The sequence below is a fragment of the Micromesistius poutassou genome (assembly GCF_964030765.1).
Source record: "Micromesistius poutassou genome assembly, chromosome: 4".
NCBI classification, from domain to species: Eukaryota; Metazoa; Chordata; class Actinopteri; order Gadiformes; family Gadidae; genus Micromesistius; species Micromesistius poutassou.
Genome location: NC_140274.1, coordinates 4,193,114 through 4,220,429, shown reverse-complemented (window position 1 = coordinate 4,220,429; position 27,316 = coordinate 4,193,114). Strand labels below are relative to the sequence as shown.

General features: G+C 47.3%; 1 protein-coding gene across 1 annotated transcript; it reads right to left on the bottom strand.

Annotated features, from left to right (window-relative positions):
• Positions 1-130: 130 nt before the first annotated feature.
• LOC311342498 (CD166 antigen homolog A-like) lies at positions 131-26,351 on the bottom strand (the record flags this gene model as incomplete). Its single annotated transcript, XM_084467314.1, has 16 exons — positions 131-167; positions 295-427; positions 1,661-1,772; positions 2,393-2,422; positions 3,317-3,449; positions 5,169-5,290; positions 6,055-6,187; positions 6,842-6,954; positions 7,238-7,370; positions 7,575-7,699; positions 9,996-10,169; positions 10,385-10,472; positions 10,920-10,984; positions 11,150-11,360; positions 11,785-11,891; positions 26,294-26,351. The coding sequence occupies 15 exons, from the start codon at positions 26,349-26,351 to the stop codon at positions 325-327; spliced, it is 1,707 nt and encodes a 568-aa protein (XP_084323440.1). The 3' UTR covers positions 131-167; positions 295-324.
• Between the last annotated feature and the right edge of the window lie 965 nt (positions 26,352-27,316).

Here is a 27,316-nt window from a genome sequence, read left to right as displayed (position 1 = left end):
TTATGTATTTCACAGATCCCTTCATTTTTTCAAGGAAGGAGAAAATATTCGAGTGGCATTCATTTTAGAATCTAAATCCAATAGGGCTTCATCCAAATATACGGTAGTTTTGTCCAAAGTGAACAGCAAATAGAAATGTGCAATAGCTTCTTGTTACCACTTTGTCACTGCAGAGGAACAAAAACAGGAAAAGTCAAATGTTAGACATAGAGAACATGAAACGTCTGTATGTATGTACTGCATATGTATATTGGTGATGATGTCTGGGGGGGGGTTGAATGTCTGCTGTCTCACCGTCCACATTCCCACAAGATGGTGTCCTGTCTACATTTCTGCTTTTTGGCTGTTTTCCTCCACCTTCTCCTCCAGCTTCTTCTCCTCCTCAGAGGAACCGTTCTCCAGCTCTCCGGTCTTCCAGCTCCCCTGCCTGGTTTCATCAGGAGTACAACGTCAGGATTACTCTTTGAGTGTGTACTTTGCAAAACCCCTGTGGTGACTCATGTGCTGCTTTGACAGACTTTATGTTTAGCAAACTGTCAGCCCCTTTACTTACTATTCAGACACTTGTATCGCCTTGGCTACAGTACCCTGATGTTAGGTCATTGTAAATGGTTAATGGACTGCATTTATACAGCGCTTTTCTAACCAGTGGCCACTCAAAGTGCTTTACAACATTGCGCCATTCATGCACACATTCACGGCGGTGTCAACCATGCAAGACGACAGCCAGCTCGTCGGGAGTCAGGGTGAGGTGTCTTGCTCAGGGACACCTCGACACTCAGCTAGGAGGAGCCGGGGATCGAACTAGCAACCTTCCAGGTACCAGCTAACCTGCTCTACCTCCTGAGCCACATGCCGCCCCATGTATGCTTACTATGTCCCATGAGCCTGGTGTCTAAGATAGCTTTATGGATGGTACTCTAATAGTTGACACACCGACCCTTCTGACTGGGTTGTAATTAGGGCTGTCAACGAATATTCTCAAATATATATTCGAATAGTTTTTAAAAACAGACATTCAAAGGTGAAAATTAATATTCAAATGTGGAAAAACAAATCTGCGGCAGCCGCGGTGCGGCTGTCTGCTTTGCGAGTGGGTGCACTGCACTTCAATTAATGTTATATTTGTTTCAATCACTGAATGAAGCCTGCCATATTTGGGACGTCAGGACGTCAGGACCTTTAATTGCTTGCACAAAACTCTTGATCAGCACTCAGCATTTGTTTATTGTTGTTGTTTATTTAAACCAGTATGTGCAGAGAGAGTGAGGGGGAGCGAGAGAGAGAGAGAGAAAAAGAGAGCGAGGTCTGCGGTCTTGGCCATTAGTTAATTTACTTATTTTTGTGTAGGTAATATGTTGTCAAATATGTTTAAACTTAAATAAACCACCTATACAAGTAGTTATGTCTTGTTGTATTAGTTATTATATATTGTATTTGTCCTTTTATTGACATAATGCGCGTCATTGACATAATGCGCAAATATAGATATTCGAATAGTTCGAATATATGTGTTTTTTTAGAGCGAATATTCAAACGTCATTTTTGAGCAATTCTGACAGCCCTAGTTGTAATTATAGATTATTATGCATAATCTATGTGGAGTGCATTATTTCTGAGGATTTGTAGGATCATTTGGAGGAAAGGCAGGCGTCCTTACTTGGATCTCTTTGTGTATATCCAGTAGGCCAGGCCTATGATGACGGTGGCCAGGAGCAGACCCACCACTATCCCAACCACCAGTTTGGTCTGGTCACCGTCGTCTGACTGGTCTGTAAGGAGATGAAGAAAAAAATGGATGAACAGCAGGAACACTGTGGAGAGGAGGTGAAATACAGACACAGTCATTGCATAATCGATGTACGTATATCTATGCAAGGATGGAAAGGTGTTAATGAAACATGACACATTGAGTCATGGATACGCTCTAAGGGATTATGTTTATATTTTCTTTCCATTTCTCTCGTTAGTGAACGCATTATGGACAACACAGAGGATCTTTCAGGATGCTGGCAGCTCTAGTCTTCCCGTGCCTCCAGAGTTACTCGTGGGATCAGAATCTGGCTCTGTGTTTGATGCCTTCCCAGTGACTCTGCGTTCACCAGCTGAAGACCTGGAAGGCTTTCCCTGCGTCTGGTTTAAACTGGAGACCTCTTCTTTTCCAGGCAGCCTATGAACCGTTGTGCCACAATGACATCAAAGCCACAGTGTAGGTTGAGTGTCTGTACCCCTGTGCCACATGTGGTGTTGTAAGTCCTCATGACAGCGTAGCCTTTAAGCACTGATCCGAAAGGCTTACTCAAATCATTCAGAAGAGAACCGAAAGAAGAAGATAACATTACGACTTTCTTCTTGCCCACTTCACCCATGAAGAAAAGAGTCTAGAACTTACCTTGTTTATCCATTCTCACCTCCTCAAATACTGAAATAAGATATGAAATAAAATTAACGTCCAACCAAAATGTCAAACTGTTTTTTACGCCGAACGATAAGAAATAAATGGACAGACGCAAAACGACGGAAGGCTTCCTCGGTGAGACCTCATCTACCTCTACTCACCCCATGCACAAATAAACAGTCAGCAATCATAATCAAAAGGGAAAGATTAAAGAGTCCAGCATCCCGAAGTACACAAATAAACAGAGGTGATCGGAGAGGAGATGTGATGGGTTGTCTGAATCACACACGAGATGAGGAACGAGTGACGGACAGAACTAAACACCGACACCGGCGCTCCAGTGAGGAGCAACGCTCCAGGACATGCAGACGGGACACCCAGTGTCTGGAGGAAAGCTCCCGCAGGTCAACCACCATTTTGATGAGAAGAACACATGCAAAGAGAGAGAGACAGAGAGAGAGAGAGAGAGCGTGCAAGAGAGCGAGGGAGAGAGAGAGAGAGAGATAGAGAGAGAGAGAGAGAAAGCGAGAGAGGGAGGGAGAGAAAGACACAGAGAGAGAGAGAGAGCGAGATAGAGCGGGAGAGAGAGATAGAATGAAAGACACAGAGAGAGTGAGAGAAACAGAGCAAGAGAAAGAGAAAGAAACAGAGAGTGAGAGAGAGAGAGAGATAATTATACAGAGAGAGAATGAAACAGAGAGAGAGAGAGAGGAAGATAGGGAGAGAGAGAGAGAAACAGATAGAGAGATAGAGAAACGGAGAGAGGGTTCCTGGAGACAAGAACACCAACAGCACAACATCCTTCCCCCGACCAGGGACTAAGAGGACTGTGAGTTTGACAACAGGGCGTGGAGCGGGAGGTGGAGGGCGAAGAGGTCAGAGGTCAGAGGTCAGAGTACCACCTCTTACTGTACTTACGGGATGAGACATTGATGCCCTGGATTTGCTGGCCGAGCTGGTTGAACACAGTGCAGAAGACGGTGAGGTTGGCAGTAGGCACCACGGAGAACCTCTGGGACACCTTCCCGTCGATGTAGGGGGTCTCATCAAGCTGAGGATCAGAAGAATCGGTATTTTACCATTAGTATTTTACGTTAGTATTTGGTGCGGTTTAGTCCAACTTGGTCTGCTCATTTTGTATTGATTGCTGCTGTACCGATTTATATCTACTTATTTTATTATTATATTGATTCCATAATGTGTTGCTTTCCTCCAGATAATTTTCCTGACTTTTCCTGAAAGGAGTGTGTGGCGGTTTGCCTACCCCTAGTGTAAAACCTAGTCTTAAAAAATTCTAAATGTAAATGTATCCAGGGAATCATCAACCTGAAAAAGCATGTATAACCGCAGCTGTTGAAAACTGGGCCAACGATAAAGAATACATTGGTGTGCGTTACCGATTCACACCACTAGGGGTCAGTGTCGAGCCTGGCTGCGCCTGCCTGTGCTCAACAAAGAGAGAGAACGTGTGCTTCTGGGACAAAGAAGCTGTGGTCTCAAGGGGGGCACCCTAGACACAATGACAAACTGCTAACACCCCTTTCTCAGCTCTTCCATACACAAGATGGCTGCCTCCTAACAAGCCATCTGTAATTGAATGTCTTCTGTTGTTCTCTCTAGTTGCATGCTTTATGGAGGGCAGTGGTTTGGCATTGTTTAGTTCCTTTGTTTGCATGAGGGATGAAGGCATACACTTCAGGTGAACCATGGATCCTTCCCAACCCTTCCCACACACTGTTTAAGAGTTTAAAAGTGATTAAAATATGCAGTAGGTGTATGTCTTGATGCTTGGTCTAGATTTACATACATCAATTCAGCAGAAAACAGATTTGTAAATAGATCCACGGAGACCAGTTTGAGGAACAGCCTACCCGGTCCACAGGCACGGGGCACGCCCATGTGTGGTCTGCATATCATTTCAAACCAGCTTATGGTGCAGCTTTGTTACCCTACACACAATGAATCAAACTGGGGGATTTCTGCCTCCTCACCCAGCGGCGCATTACAAACGAGGGTGAAAACACCATCACCACATGAGGAATGGTGCGCTCTCTGAACGACTAGAAAGTTTAATTAAAGGGAAAGTCTGAGGATCGAGGGGAAGGAGAGGCAGGCACCAGATGAGGGGGTGAGAGAACACGATGCCAACGTGTAGAGCGAGGATCTCATTATAAAGACTTCAGTCCCCTGGCCCTCTGACACATCAATCAGCCCTCACTTGATGATCACAATGGAAATTATAATATTTAAATAATAAACATATATTTATATATATTTTTGAAGGAGGGATTTGGTTAATGATATCCTGTTTCTTGCCGCCACTACATTAATCACAGACACTAAGCGATCTGCCACGCCCTTTTTTTCTCCCACCCCAATTACAATTCACGCAGAAAAAAAACAATATTTATGAGACACACACCAGCGGTTATGGTTGAAAGGTACCAGAGCCCTGCAGAATAATGAATAACAGAACTTCAGCCTTTTCAACACTCTACTGCATAATCAGCGCGGCCATGTAATTCCATTTTGAGTGGAAAATGTGTTTTTCATGTGGCTTATGTAGTATCCCATGATGAGGACTCTCGGTGTATGTGTGTGTGTGTTTCATGTCCCCCCCTTCATTCAAACCCAAACCCTCGATAACAAACGAGACCCTTCAGCTCGGCGCACTCGGGCGGAAATGAACACGGACTGCCAAGTACACCTCTAACACACAACACAGCATTACAGTGAAGGATCATAAATAATGGAGGGGGAGCGTGCGTACCAAGGTCCCGTTGACGCTCCAGGTGAAGGTGGGCTTGGGGTAGCCCTCCGCCTCGCAGGTCAGGACCTTGTGCCGGCCGTCGTCTCCGCGACGCTTGGTCAGCGTACGCATGACCGGAGCGCCTACGACAGGAAGGAGCCACCATCATGCAAACAGTCCAAACATCAGGACTCAAACCATTGATGGTAACTCAAAGGGCTCATGTCCTGGGTGTGATTAGCTGGTACAAGCCGTTTGAAAATCATTCCTTCCCTGTGCCAAAGTCACATCACAAGTGGGCGTGTCCACCCAGGTGTATGAAGGAGAGATGAGCAACGTTTTGCTACAGTCCACCGGGTAGGCTGGTGGACTGATCTATCCAGCGTACATCTAGGTGGACACGCCCGCCTGTGATGTCACTATGGCACAGGGAAGGAATGATATTCAAACGGTGTGCACCAGCTAATCCCACCCACACCTGGTGGCAGGACAAGAGCCCATGTATGCTAGCAATGTCTTCTCGGTTAAAGATTAAAATGGGAATACGATTTAGTTACGGGGTGTTAGGTGATGTGCAGGTCGCACTATCAAAATGGACACGACCAAAAATGTTCCATCTGGGATCAATAAAGTTAACTTATCTTATCTAAGGTTGGGGCGGTGGTTCACCAGGTAGCTCGCGTACCATTAAGGCTTAATGGTTTGATTCCTGCCCATGGCCCTTTGCTGCATATCCTCCCCTCTATCTCCCATACCTTCCTGTCTGTCTCAGTCTATCATAAAAGCATAAAAATGCTTATCTAAGGTTGATTTGTATGCCCTTGAAGTTACGGCTCTAGTGTTTAATAGAGGTCATGTGACCATCAGAGAAATAAAGGAACATAAGTGGCAGGACGGAGGTTCTCACCCTCGACGACGAGCTGGAAGGAGACGGGGCGACGCAGCGGGCCCAGGGTCACCTGACCCTCGTAGAGACCCGCGTCGGCGTACGTCAGGTTCTTGAAGGTGGGCACGTTGTCTGCCTTGAGGAGCCCGTCATCCTGGAGAGAACGTAGAACCACACGCAGAAGATGTCAGAGCAAGGAATTCAGTGAAGAAAGTGAAACAGGTTGTAACCCAATGTGACGAGGAACCGGGACAGGAAGGAGAAACACGCAGAGGATCCCAGTGCCGGCGGGTTCTAGCCAGCTCTGACCGTCCCCTCTGGAGGGGTTTGTTCTCCTTCCATCTGGTGGAAGGTACAGGCTGCCCAGGGTCAGGTGCAATAGGTCTACATGTTCCTATATTCCTAGTGCAATAAATGCACTTAACAAGTGTTCAACCTTCACGGCACTTTCAGATAGCACTAAAGCACTTTATTTTACTGAGAATTGAACTGGAATATACTTCTATTAACGATTTTATTACTTACGATTTTATTAAATTTATTACTTTTATTAAAACAGTATTTTATACATTTGATCTTATTGGTTGTCTTTTTATGTGTTGTATTTGTGTCTTTACCACTGCTGTAAACCAAATTTCCCTTTTGGGACAAATAAATTACTGAACTGAACTGAACTGAACTGAACTGAACTGAACTAATGTCAGGGGAATCGATTAAGTAAAGAAAATGAAACAGGTTGTAACCAAATGTGTGGAGGAACAGGTGGTGGGTGTCAGCGCCCCCCACCCGGGGAAGGGGACCTTTGTACCTTGGTCCAGGACACCTTGTACTCTCCGGAGGAGTCGACCTTCAGGACCACCACCAGAGTGTCCCCGGCCTTCTTCACGACCTCCGCAGAGGGCGTCAGTTCCACGCTCAGGTCTAGAGGAGAAGAGAGTAACGTTCAACCATGATGCTCCAAAATGCACAGAACTGTTAGGATAACCTGAATGAGAGCTTCAGTAGTTTACTGCTGAAAGCCAAACCCAGTACTTATTTGTTGTTTTCAACAAAAAAGTGTGCCTCCACATATTTTACACCACCTGCAATTCTCAAAGGCATATGAAATCACACCTTAATCAAAACGGCCCACCATTTCACCAAGGCCTTCTCCCTTACATCATACTACCCCGACAGGGTGCTGTTGTGTGATGCCGTAACTCACAGCTGACGGTGAGGTTGATAGAAGCTTCCAGCGAGGGCTTCTCAGCCAGAGAACACTTGTACTCCCCAGTGGCATCTCTGGTGATATTCGTCATGGTGTAACTGTCTGAGTCCACCACGTTCACTAGCTCCCCCTGCAAAGACATAATAGAATATCCAGGCCATCAAAGATTGACCGATGATTACACTCAAATGGATTAGATTGATTAATGGCTGTGGCGCAATTAGGTTATGCTAAGATGAATTACCGGAAAGGGTGGGGGGGGGACCGGGGGCGTGGTAATGACCAGATTAATACCATGTGGACCGGCGACGAGGGCGATTGATTGGCTGCTTACCTTGAGGAAGAAGTTGAAAGTGGTGGGAGCTGGGTTGCCGTCGGCAACGCACCTGAGGGTGACGTTGTCCCCTTCCAGCAGGACACCCCCGGAGAGCTCCCTGAGGCTGACGTTCTCGGTGGGGTCTGACGGAGACACACACACACACACACACACACACACGCACACAGTCACGCACACACACACACACGCGGTGAGCAGGGGGTCGAGGGAGGACGGGGGAGGAGGCGGGGGAAGAAGGGAGGAGCGGAGAAGGGAGGAGGGAGGGTGTGAAACAAGGAAAGTGAGATATAAGGTAAGAACCAAGACGAACAAAGGAAATGACATAAAAGTGGGAACGACTGAAAGTCGGTTAGAAAAAACACAGAGAAGGAATAGGAAGACAGTGTGAAAGTCAGTCTTTGTGATGAGCAGAATGAGCCCAGGGCACAACGACTGTGATGAAAAGCCTCTGTGGTCCAGAGAGTTTCTATGCCTCCATAGTATTCCTGCTGTATAGCTGCATGCAGCCAAGGACACTTTTGGGTAGCTGTCTCAGCCCCAGGCTCCGGTGGAAACGACATCAATGTTGAACTCCACAGATGAGACAAATGGTCCATATTTCCGCTCCGACTGGGTTTGACTCGCATCCTGTTCAAACAGGGTCTAGCAGCCAAGTGAATGAAGCGCTCCTAATGTATGCACTCCCCGTGCTCCATAATAAGCCACCAGCTGCAGTTCTTTGGAAAGGAAACTGAGTATAATCGACCCGCACTGCTAATCGCTTTGAACCGTCTATTCAATATAGACATCAATTCAATGACGAGCTCTTTCCATGACTGTATCCTGACCCTTCCTTTGCTGTAGTTTTCACCCTCTGTCGCTTTCTTGCCGTTTACACCCTCCTGGGACCTGCCTGGGACCTGATCAAGGTTGTCTCCATGGCAACTTGCTGTGTTATCGCTATGACATCCTGCGGCTGAGACACCATGGTTGTGATGCCAGGTGAAGCGACTCTCCAGGCCTACGCATACACAAACTCTTACATAGATACAGATACACAATCACCCCCCCCCCCCTTCCCTTTCCCCAACCCACCCCCCCCCCCCCCCCTGTTACAGGTCTTGTGTTTCATGTTGTAAGTGTACTGACTATGTGCTCATGTGCTGAGGTGTTTTTTCCTGTTCCCACACTGTACTCCCCTCAGGAGCATAGTCTGGGGGTTGCCTTTTTTTTCCCTCCCCTTTCCTCATGTTATGTTATGCTGTATTTTCCTAATAATTTCCCCCTGGGGATGAATAAAGTATCTTGGATCTTGAATCTTGAATCTCATCGATGTGAGATGATGTTAACTGAACTCTACTGTTTTATAGACTCACCTCCTGAAAATCAGGACTATCAAAATGGACACAATCAGCTAGCTGGGAGCCATGACAAATGACTCCTTAATCAAATTGAAAAAAAACGAATCCACTCTTATTTGCTACGTGCGCCTTCACTAGGGATGGGGATCGTTAATATTTATTGATATCGATACCTTTATCGATACTCCTTATCAATCCGAGTCTTTATCGATACCACTATCGATACTTTTCTATTATTTGGTGGAAAGACGATGCAACATTATGTTTTTAACAGAACTGGTATTGCTTTTATTGCTTAACAAGTGAGCATAATAAAAACGTTTCTAGCCTTCATGTTTTTAGTGATTAGGAAAATATTTAGGAAATAAATAATTGTATTTTAAATTAAATGTCATTTTTAATAAATATTGGCATCAGTAGTTTAATTATATATTCTAAAATGATTAGAGAACTAGACAACTGTACTACTACTGTGTTTCTCGCCAAAAACTCAATTTCCTTTTTCTTTAAGTTACACTTGAACGCATCATGATAACCTAGTCGTTTTACTGAGCCAACATGAACACATCATCACGCAGCACGTCTGAAACTTTATTTACTTTTCAAGCTAACTAGCTTGTATGCTGCCGATTACAACACGGATTTGGATTGGATTACTATTTTTTTTTTTATTAGATTGATTAGATTTAAGTGCTGTGACGCGACTCGAGGGACACACAATTACGTTACAGGACCTACAGGAGAAAAGAAAACGACGAGACTCGATAGTGGTATCGATAAGCCCAAACGTTATTGATTTTCGGGTTTTGAAAAAAGTGGAACCGGGTCCTTGATAGAACCGGGTTTCGATCCCCATCCCTAGCCTTCACTTGAAAAAACAAGACACGAATAATAAACCGGCAGAAGTCAAACAATCCAACTACCATTCATACAGTCTGTGACCTTCTGGAGCCACTGAAATGAGCATGGGCCTTTTCAACAGTGGATAGATAACTCTACGTCTGGCCACGCTTTTGTGTGTGTTCGGTTGGCTGAGTGGATCCTAGCTGAGACTGGAGGGCTGCTGCTGCTGCCTTACATGTGATGGTGAAGGTCACCGGAGAGGACACCTTGGCCTGACCCGCCAGGTTCAGCGTGCTGCAGGTGAAGCTGGCGTCTGCGTCTCCCTTCCCCGCTGAGTACCTCAAGGTGGAGGAGGTGGTGGAGAGGCCCGTGGCGGGGTTCACCTGCACGGAGGCATCGATCACGATACCTAGGGAGGAGAAGAGGGGGGGAACACAAACACAGCTTAACAAAGACGCAGCCCAACAATAGGATAACGACGCGTTCAGAAACACCACCGGGAGGAAAGTGGGCAGCCGAAAGAATGATATAATCGATGAAGCACTGGACATTATTTGGCACACTACAAAGTGTGCAAACGTGAAATATCTGGATCAATATAACCCACCGCGAATGACAACATACCTTTTCCGTCAGCGGACAGGATCTTGCCGTTCTTCAACCAAGTGATGTTGGCGGCTGGATTGGCATCAAGTGTGTTACATTGCCCGATCTAGACAAGAAACAAGTACACACAAGAGTAAAGAAACGGTTTTAAAATTAACTTCTGAAAACGATTGAACTTTCAATATCCCATTTAAAAAGCCAACATGTTAACAGTGGTACATATTCATATTTCGAATTTGTGAAATCTTTGAGTGCATCTATTGAATTTGCCAGTGCTGTTTTAGGCAATCGACCATGAAATGCATGCCCAAAGCAATTCTAAAGCCCCTCTCCCTCAGATCCTCTGGATGTTTTAATTGCAGATGGTGTGTGGGGTCGGGGGGGGGGGGGGGGACTCATAAATTCATGAGAATCACTTCAAAGAACTCATGGCTCCCGTGGAACCATCTAGAATATGCCTCGAGGTACCAGAGCACCAGTCAAGGATTTCCCCAGACAGTTGACAGTGTAAAATAGTGTAGGCAGAAGCACACGCACACCATCAGAACCGTACCTTAGCGAGTTTACCGATCTCAAGTTCCTCCGCTTGGTCTACAAGCTCCAGGTTTGTCGGATCCTCTGCAATGCAAAAAGAAAAAAGAACCGTTATGAAACCAGTTTACCAGTCACCGATTATGAGGCTGATTTGAACAGTATAAACACAAATCCCTGAGCGCAAACGCAGGATTCCCCCCCCCATCAATGCATGGCTGACAGTCCCCTGTAATGGAAGCGTGCACTCACTGTGGACCACCACGTTGATGTGGTACTCTGAGATGCGGCTCATGGTCACCACCATGCAGGTGAAGACCTTCTGGTCATCCAGGGTCAGCGCCTCCAGAAACATGCTGCCGTTGTCCATCATGCTCACGCGGCTGCTGTATCCATCCTTGGCCAGAACCTCGAAGGGCATATCCTTCAGCTTCTTGATCATGGACCCCGACTCAGAGGGGTTCTGGAGGAAGACGGCGCAGCAAGAAAGACATCACGGCCACGCCCAGGAAGGGTTTGACAGCACACGTTCACATTTAGGGGATTTTGCTGAAGCTTTTATCGAAAGCGACTTGCAACATTTCATTCACACACCGACGGCGGTGTCCACCACGCAGGGCAACAGCCAGCTCTTCAGGAGATGTCATGATGAGGATTCTCGCTCAGGGACACCACGACACTCTGCTAGGAGGAGCCGGTGATCGAACCAACAACCTTCCGGTTAGCAGCCAACCCCCTCTACCTCCTGAGCTACTGCCGTCACACAGAGTGCAGCAGCAGAACCGGGAGTACGCCACACTCCAAAGGGAACTGGCACCTGGGGGAGTGCGCATCTCGGCCACATCGGAGACATGGAAGCGAGCCAAGTGATGAAATAATCAACTTACGAGTTTCCATTGGAAGAACATGACATCGTCTGCTTGGGACGCCCCGCTGTTGCAGGGCAGCTCCAGCGTGTCCCCGTAGGTCCCGACCACCGTCTCCGTGCTGCTCACTGAGGAACACACACACAGAGAAATGCATTTAGTTTTTAATTTCTCTCTTTGGGACTCAGGGTCTCTTTTGGGTATTCGGCACACTTCCACATATTTTCGCAAGTCATTTTTTTTGTAATGAATAAGCAGAATGATGAATATTGATTCAAACAGATTGAGAGTCTTCTTGAAAACACAGCAAAATAACTTTTAGGAGACATTCTTCCATGCTGCTATCACAACGCGCCCCTTTTGAATCCGGTCGCGGCCTGGATTTAATTTGAAAACATTTCCATGGAGACTTACGGGCGTGAGAGAGGGAGATAGAGGTGGGAGGAGGAGGAGGAGTAGGAGGAGGGGGAAGGGCTGGGAGGGAGAAGGTGGGGCTGGGGGGGGGGGGGGGGGGGGGTGTCGCAGAAGACACTCTGAGTGAGTCGGCATGACACACTTGTTTCAGGGAGATGTCGGTGAGCGGTCGCAGGGGTGGGGAGAGAAATGAAAGTTATGTGTTGTGATGAAGAGAATTCATAAGGTGTGCCTCTTCAAGCGGGCTGTGATGGATTCGTCCTGAGAAGGCAAACACTCGGGGGGGGTCCTGCAGTCCGAAAGAGTAGGACGCAGTCCATTGGAAATGTATAAGATTGAAGCAGTGACAAATTGCACTTTTATTTTGTTTGGTCCCGGAGGAAAATACTGAATATTTCTGAGATGTTGTCAACACATCCACACGAACCACTAGTTCTTTGATTATAAATTTTAGACACACAATGCAACACCGCTTTGAGCAATATGGATGAAATCCATCATCATTTATCACAACACCTGTCATCTTAATGCCATATAATATCAATCTATATGTCACATTGAACAACATGGAGATTAATCAACATGTTTCTCTAAATAAACTGCCACATTGCCTCGTGTTTGAATGTGTTTGTCAGATATATACATAACACCATTCATTTATTCTTCTCAGTTTTGATCACATATTTCATGTCATACGAGGCTGAGCTGAAAACTTGATTGATTCCCTTTTTACAGTGTTATCTACTTTTAAATAACAGCAGCAATCTACCAAAGTGACAGGACGTATTTCCTTTATCATGCGTCCCACTGTTTATAATCCTGGAAAGAGTGGAAATGCTTTTACTGTGGCCAAGGGCCTGGTGTGAAAATCACCACCCGTTCCATTGCACTTTGGGGGTCGATTTACATGCATTGTTGGGACTGACAAGGCATCATCAACACAACGGGACAGGAAATGACATCTGTTGTAGGACAGTACATCTACTGCAGCACATCTTGTAGTCACCCCATTGAATCACACATTGCGGTTTTTAACCATATACCGCAGTGTTCAATGTGTCTGGTTGCAGGAGCAACACAAGGACTTATCTAACTAGCTGTGCTCAGCAAGAGCTGGTATCAATATTATACCCGGGATCTGTTATCACGGCCAGAACTAGCTCTCCAGAATCCAGGAGACAGAAGAACACGTGTTCATAATGATTTCCATCATCTGTCCTCAGTCCATTGTGGTGCGTGTGGAAACCATAGTAATGCAAAGGCAGAATTGTATGAGCAACTGGTTGCCATTAGGTCCGCAGGATAACACTCATTCACTTAAAGATCAGTGTCTCTGTCCTCGGAGGAGGACAGAGACTCGGAGCCTCGGCCGGCTCCTTATACACTGCAGCGACTCAAGTACGTTCAAACCTATTAGCCGCAAAGTGGGGGAAAAGGTTATCAAATTTACTTTACATAAAAGAGGGGCAATGTGGGATATGAATTCAAATGTGCCCGCTTTGAATATTCAAACAGGGCTGAGCCCCAGCCTCCCCGGGGACGCACGGCGGGCCTGACGGTACGCGGTGAGGCTCCTCCTCCGCAGATTAAGGTGGAACACAATGAGAACCAATCACACGTGCTGAATGAGGCACAGACACAATGCCCCGCTCACGGAGATAAGGTTAATCCTCCCTCACAACAGCACTAGGTGACCGCACACATACGCAGATAGAGTACACAAAAGCACAAAAAAAACATCATCATTCGGACAACAATAGAGTTGTTTTTTCCTGATGTGCAACTAGCGCCATTAGACGGGAGGTTGGACCCAAAACAATCCTGAGCATTGACGCATGCAACCGGGTAACAACTGGAGAACGAGCCAATCAGACACCAGAGCCAGACAGAGAGAAGGCCCCGTATCGAGCAGGGGAGGAAGCTGCCTCGCCCGCGTGGTATTGATTAACGTGGTATGTTGTAGAGAGACAGAGACAGGTAAGAGAGGGGAGACAGGGGCTGCTCACGGCTAGACCCACCAGGGAAATTATCCCTTCTCCACCTCCATCAACCCCTCCCATTATTCCAAGCCCGGTTTATCTACCTGGTGACCTGCCCCCCCCCCCCCCCCACCACCCACCACCTCACAGAACTTCACCTGTTCTCATTTCGCTTTTGGAAATGTTGTATTTTATTGAGTTCCTCGGAAATGAGGTTTGTGCGATGAGCTGCAGACTGGAGGGAGGGAGGGAGGGCACGGAGGTGTTGGAAACAGATGTATAGCGTGGGTGGCGAAACAACAGCACGATCCTCGATGGCAGAGCTTGCACCAGGAGTCACCTCGGTGTGTGAACCAACAATGCCTTTATGCGAAACCTACTTTACATATTGTAGTGCATGCAACTGCAGCTCAGAGCATACTGTCGCACCCTATGCTTGGCCAGTCTTGATGTAAAAAGAAAAACGCATGAATGAGTAAACGAGTCGAGCGGGTTTGAACAAGATGCCGCAGTACGTCAAATGTCTGAGTTCACTACGCGTGAGCCATCCCTCTTCCCCCTCGCCTCTGGGGAAGAACTGACAGCGGACTTGCTCGGGTCCTCCTCCAACAGGCCTCTATTATGTGTAAGTGCTCCGGCGACATTCGTCCGGCGTGTGGAAGACACTCTTTGTGCTCCTCCAGCCTCTCTCTGCCCCCCAGACCAGCCCCTCGCCCTAATGCAGTCCCCGTCTGAGAGGGTATGTATGGACACAGGCTGGGACCTCCATTAGACCCATAATTTGTTTTAAATACAAACCATCTAATCTTGATGCTGCAGTTCGGGGAAGCTCTTATGTCGGTCTGTTCTAGTAAGTCTAATGGGGGAATGTATTTACTTATGCCTCTTCTGTTCGGGAAGGGGAAAAGGCGGAATGAATCTCAATTGGATAACGATTATTTTGCTATGGCTGGGCAAAAGGTGCGCCTCTGAGCCTAGGATGGCTGTCTGTGTTCCAGCTTGGCCTGGAGCTCGTGTTACGGTCTAGCCTGTACCAACACGTTGAAAGGCTGCAGGGGTTCCTGAGAAGTAGGTACAGATTTGAGACCAGACCTAAAGGCTCATCAGCGTCTTACACCACACAAATAAAGCAGAAGAATCAATTCCATGACAAGTCTTGGCCCGAACTTTGAAATTCTTTGTGGGGTTTCAATTATCGCTCAAAACCTATGGATTTGCCCAGATTAAATCAATAGTTAATTAAAGCAACATTGCTACCCCAGATGAGTAGAAAGTGAAACATTTTATTTAAATTGTTGTGATGAGTCCAGGTCTTTTCATGAGCCTTATTTCCTGATTAAAGTCATGTAGTTTATACCAGCAACAGAGAGAACAGGGGATAAAGAAACAAAGAAAAACGACTATCCCCACACAGAACTAACAAGCTTGTTCTCCAGCACAACACAACACAACCTGCACACACTCCAGACCGAACACACACATCCATCCGTTCCAACGCAAAAAAGTAGAAGACTGATAACAGCTTAATACCCCGTCCCCCGCCCCCCCGCCCCCCAGCCTGTTGGGGGCAGCGTGTGTGTTCACCAACCACACCTGGAGACACACACACACGAGGTGGGTGGGGGAGGGGGGGGGGGGGGGGGGGGAGCTAGGGCAACCAGCAGAGCTCCCACCTGCTTGGTTTCTATTGTTCCTGCGGCGCTGAAACGCAGACCCCCATGTTGCATGTTTTTTGCACAGCCGGAAGTGGCCAGGGCACACCGGCTGCCTCGGGGTCGCCTTTCAGACTCGGTTCCCTTTCAGGAGAATGACATGGCTCAGGTGGAAACATAAAGGACAACATTCATTTCGAGTGTTCACGTTTACTCTGCTGGAAAAATGTTTTTTTTTTCTCCTTGGAGGAGAATTGGCAAGCAAACAACAGTGTGCAGCCATTCAAAATGATAAAATGTGCCATTTTATTTCCCATGCAGAGCTCAAAGGAAGCCATCAGCGAGTAATGGGGGAAATGTGCAGAAGACTATGTAGTTTGTTTGCAGGTGATTCATTTTTTTTTTTGTCTCAGCCCTGTTTCCCCCAGAGAGTCAAATCAAATTATGAAAAATGTATCTCCGCATTGCTTAATGGACTCGGGCCTTGTTAGTGACGTTCGAGTCTCACAGCACGATTAGAACGAAAAGTAGAAGCCTACAGCCATTTCTTTGTTCAGCTATTGTGTAAAAATTCAATAGTCTGATGAATCAGAAACCTCACAGCAGACGAGAGGAAGAATGAATGGACGCACTTCAGGGGGGAACTGCTTGAAAGTGGTCGACATAAAGATTTTTAAATGGACGAATGCATGATATGTATTTTGTAGTTGGGGTACGATTGAACATATTTCAAAACAAGCACTCTCAGAAAGTGTGTCATTCAGGTTAAGGAAAGAGGAGATTGGAGGACATGGAAACAAAAAAATAGACAGTTTGATATTATGTAAGTCTCGGGCATTAAGTTCTTCATTACGCCAGGGGGCCCAGAAAGGAAATCATAAAAGCCTTCCTTATTATGAAGGAAACGGATAATCACTCTAAATGGAGCCAGACGTACACTTTTGGTTTGAAATTGATCCTGTGGTATGATCATTAGTCCGTCAAATGGTATCCTCCACACACACACACAACCCCGTGAACCCCTAGCATACGGAAAATAAATCTTTACCGCGTCATAAATTCAATCCATAGATAAGCTGCGAGGGGGGGTACCAGAATGGCTTTTAAAACACCACCGGTCTTGTAGAGTGTGAGGGGAGGTAAGTGCACTCAGAAGAAATCCCCCCCATTATGTCGTGAATTATGTATTTGAGGGTGCTGGGGCCGGGGCCCCTTGGAAGGGAAGAGTGGTGATGGGATTCCTACAGGGCCGACCGGACCGGCTTCAAAGGAGAGCCCCCCGGTCCTATGCCCGCTGTAGGGTCACACACACACACACACACACACACACACACACACACACACACACACACACACATCCCTCCCACTGACAACCTGCCATTAAATCTGCAGCATTAGGCCATTAGCAAAGAACAGCCACACCGCTTCCTACTGGTCCATTAACCGCCGCTAATCTAATTCGAAGGTCCGTGTTTTGCCGATGACTTCATTTGGAGTCAGTTTCCGCGGGGCCACGCCCAAATTAATGGGTTATGTAACTTGTGTATTAAAATAAAGTAGCTGTATCATTGGATTATATGGTAATAAACATATTACACATTTTGTTGTAACTTAATAAATTGTGGCAGCCTTTGAAATAAAGTTCACTGACACAGACTAACCCTCACTCTAACTTAGGCAATAGATCATTTACAATTTATTCATTCAAACAGACGTTGTTTTTCGAAACCTAGAGGCTTTCAGCATACTCTTGAAAAAATGAAAGGCGCATTCGCATCATCAAAGCATCCCCAGTCCCCCCCCCCGCCCAAACCCCTCTTCTGTAGGTACCACATTAAAGGGGACATCTATCGCTTGGCAAATAGGCCGTAAAATAACATGTCTCTCTGGCCCGGAGCGAAGCCGACTACATTACAGGAGCGAAAAAAGGAAGTATTTCTTCTCTGTATGGCAGATTGACAAACACTTATATTTTTAATTGCATAATTTGCCCGTCAGGCATTCAAATGTGTTGCCGTGTAATAAGGGTACCATCCAGAGACACCACAAGGTCAAATTAACGACAGCAATAATCTTAAAACAAACTGGTGTTTGCGCTGCACCGTTGTGGACACTTAACACCGGCGGTTGTTCTTCCGATAACGCCACGTTTATCGGAAGAACACCGTAGTTATAAAATAAATATTTTTAAATCTTCCAGTATCTTCCCCTGTATGAGTCAGAGCCGGCGGGACCACAGCAGCAGAATCGCATTTTTATCGACTGATTGTTTTTCCTTTTCAGTTCTAAAGCGGTTCAATTAAGTAATGTGTTATTTAATAACTCAATAACGCAAAGGAGCTGAAGCACAAGATGATCTAGGCTTGCTGAGTGGACGTCAGGGGCGTTTCGAATCCACTCAGCATTCCTTCTCTGACTCTGTGACCGCCTAGCTCCAACAGAGCCTAAATGTTTATGACGACTTACAAATAAGGGGGTTAGAACGTTGGGAAGAGTTTGGATGAAATCACTGGGCAGTGAAACACAGAGGCGCTACTGTTGATGACGCATCGTCCACAATTAGACAAAATATGGTTATGAAATGCCATCCAATGCATCGTGTCCAGCACACACATCCATGCACAAGGACATCTGCCGCCACACACACAGCCCATACAGTCAACGGATCCGACCATTGACTGACACACACAACGCACATCTACGCCACCTGAACTCCCGCGGAGGGGGTGGCGAGATGGGCGGCGAGATGGGCGGGGCTGTACATCACAAATGAATCACTAAAAGTGTAAATAAACATCCACTTTGTCTCCTTCAATTCTGCGACGGCTCAAGCTAGCAACACTTTTCGATTTGACAACTATAATAACATGAATATGAATAATAACAGCAAAGCGCAGATGGGGACAGTGTGAATAGACTCTCAGGCGGCGGCGCATCCGACAGAGCGTAACACTGTGACCGTGACAACACTAACTTTAAAACCCGCTAACGCAGCGCCGATATCGCCAGCCTACAGATGGGGTTGCTGTGCTACCTCTAGCAAAGTCCCCGGGCCGTTCCTCATTCCTTACAAGTCCCCCTCCCAACCAAACACACACACACACACACACAAAAAACAAAAGCAGCAGCCTTTCGCATTTGCATAAGCCCTGGAGGGGGCCCGCGTATCATCAGGGGCTCTGACTGCACCGAGGTCAGCAGCCCGCAGATCCCAATCAGCCCTGGTGACATAACACCGCTCTGTTTGGGCTAAGCCAAGCGATGTCTCCCGAGCAGACAGGGAGCGAGCCGACACCCTGGCCCAGAGGTGTGGGGAGGGAGGGGAAGAGAGGGAGAGAGACATTAAGCTTCAATGCGCATCACTTCCTCTGTGTGTGTGTGTGTGTGTGTGTGTACGCCAAATGCATCCACTTATTGATCTGAAAGAGCCTCATTACATGGTGCATGGGCTGGCACTAATATTTCCATGAAACAAATGAATGATTAATGGGCCAGGGTTTACTTAGCATGGGCTGAAGTTTTATTATTATTGCCGGAGCGAGAGGCAGAGACTAAGTTGACACGACATCAATAATGGATTTCTGTATAATTCCGTATTATCTGGGCATGCGAGGGACCCATATTTAATCAGTGAGGACTCGCTGTCATTCCTTAAGCAGACACCTCATCATATCTTCAACTTTGATACGTGATGCAGCCCAGCCCACAAGTTCAGGTCAGCGGAGGCAGGGAAGAGTCTGGCGTGCTACACCGCAGCCGCCAAGACCACCCTGACCTTCGAACCCTGACATTCCTGCCCCACGCTGCCTGCTCCATTCTAATGAGCTCCTCCACACTCTGGAGGCGATATCTAGTCCATTCCTCCAACATGGGTCCCAGACTCTGCTCATGACTCCTCTCCTATGGGTTCCCTGGAAGAATCCGAAGCCAAGACAAATCCAAGAAAGGATGGGAGGAGGATGCACAGAATGAATGAGATGCCAGCTTCGTTCCTACAGATCAACATGTTCCCCGACAGGCTGCTTTATGACAGGTTGGAGATTTGAATGTATGATTTTAAGAAAAATTATTTGAATGATGAATGGAGGTGGATACAGAAGGGCAGCTCTGCTTTTTTCAGATAATTGCCTGTTTGTACTTTCCAAACCTTCCAAAATTGGATTTGGTTGCTATTGCTTATTGTTGCATTTCATAAAAAAGACATTTAATAGATTGGGAATTAAATATATTTGATATTTAATAAAAAGGTATGTGAAACAATTCAGGGTTTTAATTGTGGTTTCTCATTATTGCTAAGTTACTACCATTCTTTAGTTGATAGCTTTTCCCTTTTGCGCTGTGATTGCCGCGCTTAACTGCATTTAGCCGGCAGCGCCGTCGAGGCCATCCGTCTTCCAATAATAACGTGACCCCACCCTTGAACCCACGAAGGCTATTCTGAAGCCCGTCTGAATAACATTTTATATAAATGATGTGTCCTTCACAATAGGTAACCAGAGTAGAGAACATGTCTTATATTATAAACGACATGCGAAAGGACAGTGCCCTTATTGGCTACGGCAACTGCATTACTCAAATGAAAACACTCAGGAGTTAATTGCATAATGTCCCGCTGTATAGATCACGTGTGCAGACTCCCTGAGATGACAATCATGGAAGATGTGCTTAACAGGGACATCGGACACGGCGGTCCATCAGACCCCCGAGGGCCTCCCATTTACCAATGAAAGACTTGATCTTTAAAGAGCATGACTTCACTCTTGTACATGCACGCTTTTACGGCTTTATAAAAAAAAATGTTGGAGGGGAGGGGGGAGCAAAGGTCGCTGGTAAACCAGACGCGTTGGAGAGTTACAGTTGCACACGTCCTCCCGGGGAACCCCGCTCTCTGCTGATAAGGAGGGCAATAGGGCAGAACTGAGCATCCCGTCCAATTACTGGAAGACCCGCCACTTCACCTTCTGCGAGTGCTCGGGGTGCAGGGTGGGTGCACACTCAGAGCCGTGGAGAGGCAACTTCACGGCCAAACTTGTCGTGTCTAGTGGTGTAATGGCCGGCACTCGAGATCTCTGAATATAAATTAATGCAAAACAGTGTGGCCAGGGGTAGGTGATGATGGCTGGGAGATACATCTCATTGCTGAGGAATACCCTCGCAGCGTCATTAAACATGCTATGGGCTCCTTAACACGATGCCCTGTTGGTAACATTTCATCTTGTCAGTGTAGCTTTCAAGTTAAAGTAAAACGGTGCCAAGAATTGTGATAATACCGTACAAACAGTAGGTCACAAAGCCTTCGGTGTATTCAGAATTTGTTGCCGTCTGTGACATACACGCACAATCGCACATACACAGATAAACACAAACTGGTGTAAAAACCCCATGAAAAGGCGACTACAAAACCAGCACACTCGCACTCTGTTGAGATTTGGACTGTGTATTGGATGTGAGCGTTCTGGTATTTATTGCATCCCTAGCTATGCCCACCAGCAGACATACGCTCGCCTGCCCGTCCACTGGTGAAAAGGAGGCTCCCTTCTGAATGAGAGCTCCTGTCGGCTCCCAAGTTCAGCCGGAGCCGCATGTAATCATAGATAGCCCGGGGGCACCATGGGGTGCTGCGGCATACCACGGAGGGAGAAAGATGGGAGGCATCAGCGCAGCACAAAGCACCAGCTTTTAAAATGACCAGACTGTGGAAGCGAAGGTCAACTGCGGACAAAAAGCCGTGCTGTCGAGTCCTCCGGGCGAAGAGCCCTACGACTATGCTTTTATGGCAGGAACGAAGACGGAGAGAAAAAAAAAGGGAGAAAAAAAAACGAAAGCTAAAGAGAGTTTGAATGAATAGGGACCACTCAGTACTGGGAGGCGGTTTTAGAGCTAACAGAAAGCAATTCAGAAATAAATAGAATGAAAACATTGCGTTTTACTTTGGAGCCCCCATACCCCCCCCCCCTCTCTGCCCTCCCAGGGCCCGACCCTATACTATCACCTATTGTACAAAAGCCCCTTTCAGACTACCCTCGACCGAGACCAATTTAACAAACATGTACCCTATTCCATGATTTGCAGGTTTCTGAAAGGGGAAGGAATTATGACTTTGCAGGGAGTGAACACTGGGGTGAACCTCCACCTCTGACCTCTCCTGCGGGTCAGGAGGAGGCAGGACGCTCCCACAGGGGCCAGAGTACTCCCAGTAATGGCCCCCATCACCCCTAATGGAACATGACGACGGCTTGTCTCTCCTCTGACATTACAATGAGAATGGAAATAATAAAATCATTAATAAATCTCACATCCCACAAAGATCCCCCGACGGGCTGGGGGCTTGACGACGGCACTGTGAGGCTCACCCTTCTCCTCTCTGGGGGGCTCTCTCTCTCTCTCTCTCTCTCTCTCTCTCTCCCTCTTTCTCTCTCTCCCTCCCCCCCCTCTCTCTCTCTCTCTCAGAGTCATTAGATTATCAACCCAGATAACAAACAAGAGGCACTCAGAGAATTCATTAAAGACAATGGAGATGCGGTGGGGATTTTTTTCCACTAAGATCCCGGGCCTTGTTAAAAATGGGTGTGGCCGCCCCGCTTTTCATATGGTAGGTGGCTGGGGGAACCCCCCTCCCCCCCTCCCCCCTCCTCCGGTGGCACACATGAGAAGAGTCTGCAACCTCACGGAGGGGCGTGTCTCTGTCTGTGTGTGTGTGTGTGTGTGTGTGCCTGTGTGTGCATGTGTTTGTGTGTGTGTGTGTATGTGTGTGCGTGTGAGTCTGTGCCCTCGCGGAGGGGCGTGTCTCTGTGTGTGTGTGTGCGTGCGCGTCCGTGCCTGCGCATGTGCGTGAGTGCGTGGGTGTGTGCCGTTCCATATTCATGACAAAGGGAGAGAGAGTGAGAGGGGAGCGGGAAAGGAGAAGTCACCATCACACATCCATTTGTTTTAAAAAAGAGACTGCTTCACAAAACAGTCAGCGGGCGTCCGCAGGAGTCCAGTGGAAGACGCCGGGGGACCGCATTAATAACAAAGGAGCGAAACAAACTCACTTTTTGTCTTAATACAAGGGCCCGGGTCCATTGGAGAACGCCGTCGCCCTTTCACCAAAACCAGGGGTTACCTTCACGCATTACAATGGGGGAGGGGGGGAGCCCTGCATAATAGAAGTGGTGCTGCATGGAGCCCCAGTCACTTCTATCCTGATGTTAATTCTCCCTCTTCAGGGCTGAGACAATGCAACTCTCATTGGAGCCCTCCTCTGAATACAACTAAATAAAGAACTGCTTTCCTGTGGCACAGCAGCGCTCCACACTTCATTTCTCTACAGAAAAGGCGAACAGGGATATTGTGATAAAAATAAGTGATAAATTATTTAAATAAATATCCCTAATTATCCATAAAATATTCCCAGTTTCCACAAGTGTGAATAAGAGAAACACAATAGTTATCGGTGCTTTTGTCTGAGAGTGGAGAGAGAGGGAGGATCGGCCGGGTACAATTAAGAGTCTGTTACTGCTGTTTTACTGATGCCCAAGGACAGTAAAACAGACACAGGAGGACAATGGACTTTTACCATCATGGAGACATGGCTGCTATTGCCTTCGCAATCAGACCGCTTCCATGTTCTCCAGAGAGGGAGCCACTCAGTCATACCATTGCCTTTACTCTCAATGTGCCCACACCCCCGAATTATCCCTCTTTCACGTGTCACCAGGGGTACAGCCACTTTGTGTGATGGCTTATTATTACAGCTCTGCACTCCTGTCTGTGCGACATAGGCTGTCAAAGGGTTCATGTTGAATGACTCATTCATGGTTTTGATTTGACGTCGGTTCAATGGATCTCTCGCCTGACTCCTAAATTGGCACAAGACTATGAACTACACAAGCTCAACCGCACGGTGCGCTGGCTGCAAAAGGGGGAAAGATAATACCACTCCAGACATAATGCACTCAAACCAAAAACTGTTTATATCTGCGTGGTTAGCAGTGTGTTGATCGTTTTTTCGGATGGTGAGCTCAATATTGTGCCACTTTGGAAAGTTGAAAGATTATAATAACAGACAAACTCTGTGAATCCTTAACGTGCGCCTGAAAATATTGGACCTTGGGGATAGCTTTGTGTGTCCCCCATTCAAGTCCTCTGAAAGCGTTGGATAATTATCCCCAAATTAACAAGCGCTGCAGCACCAGGCAATTAAACAGAGGGGGAGAAATGTAGCGTTTGTATTCATGACCACATCACGTCTGGACCTTAATAATGCTTCTCAAAACGATCCAAAAAAAAGTGGATATAACTATTCGATAACACACACACAAAGGAATCCCCTGTTGGCAGGCGATCAAGAGTGTTTTCACAGCCTCCCCAGGTGGAGATAATTCTCCATGCAAACAAGACCAGACACGCAGGGGCGCACAGATACACAATGGTGTGCGTCCGCGATGCAAACCAACAACACAAAGCCAGCCCGCCTGGCCGGGGCGCTGTCATTACGGCGTCACATGTCAGGTTTAGACATAAACTAGTTATGGGAGAGCGGGGGGAGGTGGGATTATCAGGTGAAATGGTATGATTCCCCCCCAGTCTGTCTCTCCCCTCCCCTCTAAAGTTCCACACCCCACACACACACACACACACAAATGCACACACACTCGATTAGTGCATTAGCAGAGAGAGACCCGCTGGCTGGACTGGTAATACCAGCTGGGGCACTGAGGGCTGTCTAGTGTCTGTTCAGGAGGGAGGGGGGGTTGGTCAGTCGCGGGAGGGGTTGGTAAGACACAGAGAGAGAGACAGAGAGAGAGAGAGAGAGAGAGAGGGAGGGGGGGGGGGAGACAGAGAGAGAGGAGGGGGGGGGGGCTTGAGAAGGAGGGTGTGTGAGTGCGGAGGAGGGGGTGGCGGCAGCGGACAGAGAGAGAGGGGGGGGGGGATGGAGAGAGTGGAGAGGAAAAACCAGATGCATCTCCGCAGACTATTTGTTCTTCAAGCCTTTCAGGGCCGCTGTGTATTATCTGTGTGACTCAGGGTCGTGCCCCCCCCCCCCCCCCCACCCCCACCCCAACCCACAATGTATTGATATGGCTTGAATTGCTAACCCAATAAACTGTCCCAGCAAGACGTTCTCCAGGCCTGGTAATTCAATAAGGAATAAAGGGCTGTAGCCTCCCATGTTTCCGTGTACGACGGGCATGTGGGGGAGCATCAGGATGTTTTCCTGGAGCTGTAGACCTACGGCCTCCTGTGATTAAAAAAAAACAAAAACGTGCGTGTTCTGCACACGCATCGGATGGCCGTGTGCAGAACACCAACAACTGGTAGAGTCCGACCGCATGGTGCGCACTAGTGCACAATACGAGAGCCCAGGGGAGACAGAGGGAGTCACACGGGTCGGAAACGCTTTAAAACTATCATTCGTGTTCTCCATCTCGAAACAACCAGGGCCCCGAGCGGGAGTAGTGACAGGTGTGGCATGGTATTAATTTACGACAGCGGTGCCTGTCGCGGGGAAAGGTGTCAGACGGGGAGAGGGACAACTAAAGTAGAGTGCTCCACCTTTCCTCCCCCTCCCTCTCCCCCGGCCACTATCGGCTGGAGTATAGTGTCTTCTGCATCCTAAACGGCCGGGCAGCCATACGACAACTGGAAAACCTACCTGTTGTCAGGGGACATGGCCTGCAAGCCCACGTTTTAAAAAAAACCTATTATTTCTTACAAAGTGATACAATGTAAGTTCATATATGTACATAAATATAAATATAAATATATATAAATATGTTAATATATAAACATATATTTAAAATATATATCTCGCCATTATGCAAACCCCATTGTGTTTTACACCACCACTGACTAATGTCCACCGAATGGCTGTGATATCACGTGGCGCCACTGGGCCGCCGCATCAACCTTTTATTCTAGCTGGCAAAGTTTCGTCATCGGACCAAACGAGAAAGAACAAAATAAAACAAAAAAAAATCAAGTAGGAAACCTATAAACTTCTATATCTTCCATCCCGACCCCGGCCAGAAGCCAACTGTTCATTGAAGACCACATCCTCGTATGGAAGCGGTAACACGTGTGAGCGCTAAATGGAGGGAAGGAAGCGCCCACCCATCATTTTAGTAACAGTGAGGTGGCAGTAGACAGACAATAGGTGCTGCATCACATTCAAACAACACCAACATGTGTTTTGTTGAATGGTCCAGTCATTGGGATCTGTACGTATAATGTGACTATCCAGATGCCCCACATGATAAATCTGAAGTTTAAACACTTCAGCCCGGTGTAATTGAGGACATATATCCTAGCCTAGAGACCTGCTTTCTGATATCCCGGCGTGGCGATGACGCCCTCGTCTCTAGTTTGAATCGGCCCATAAGTTACAATGCGTGTGCTGTGTTATGCACCCCCAAAAAAGTAACGCACACCACTGCACAATAGCCAATCTGTAATTTAGGACGGATATTCACCTCCACCACAGTGAGTGAGCCCAGATCTTACCTTGATAGACGATCCCAAAGAGCAGGACAGCCATCGCGCCGGCAGACAACAAGTGCATCCTTGCAAGTATCGCAGACTCTTCGCTGTGTGGTTAAATGTGCGGGTTTTCGGTTCAAACGCCGTCCAGAATCAGAGCAGCTTTTTACTAGGTTTTCTTTTCTTTTTTACTTCCAGGGAATTTCAGGGCTTTAGATGATCATCGAGGTGTGCTGAGCCTTATTCTTCTCCCAGTGTAACGTGTAGTCACTGAAGTCCCTGGCAGCAGTAGTGCAGAACAGGTAACAGAGGAGCGGAGGAGGAGGAGGGCGGAGACCTCAGCCTGCAACTCCGCCTATGGTGCGTACACACCAAAAAAAAAGGGGCGGCGCGCATCCATACAAAGTCAATGCAAAGACGCGTTTGGAGGCGACTTTTTCTTGCGCGAGCAAACTCAGGCGAACACGCGACAAGGCGAAAATATTCGCTTTTGTTTTGAACGCACTAAATCCAGACCCAGCCCCCTGCTGTAGAGAGAGCCGCTACTGTCACCATATAACGCCTGGCCCATAAACGACCCCGACGTCCAACTACTTGAATCTTACGGGGCCTAAAGGCTATAAGCAAGCGCCTCCTCGTTAGTTAGTCTTCTTAATGCCTTCTTTAATTTATTTATTATTCGTCTTTTCCTGACGTTTCACACAGAGTTTCTGGTTGTCCACCTCCCTCCCATCTTCCCATCACTTAAATCAGTCGTGTGTTGGCGACGCTGCGCACCACGCCGTGAATCCTGAAGCCGCTCTCAGATGTTGCTGAGGCGGAGAGAGCTTAAGTCATATAAAGTTCACACCATCAGGGGGATTCCATTCCCGTTGGGAGGACTTTTATCTCTGTTCAGTGCGTGGTTGTCCCCGCCTGCCACTGTGGTGTGTGTGTGTGTGTGTGTGTGTGTGTGTGTGTGTGTGTGTGTGTGTGTGTGTGTGTGTGTGTGTGTGTGTGTGTGTGTGTGTGTGTGTGTGTGTGTGTGTTTTATATGTGTGTTGGGTC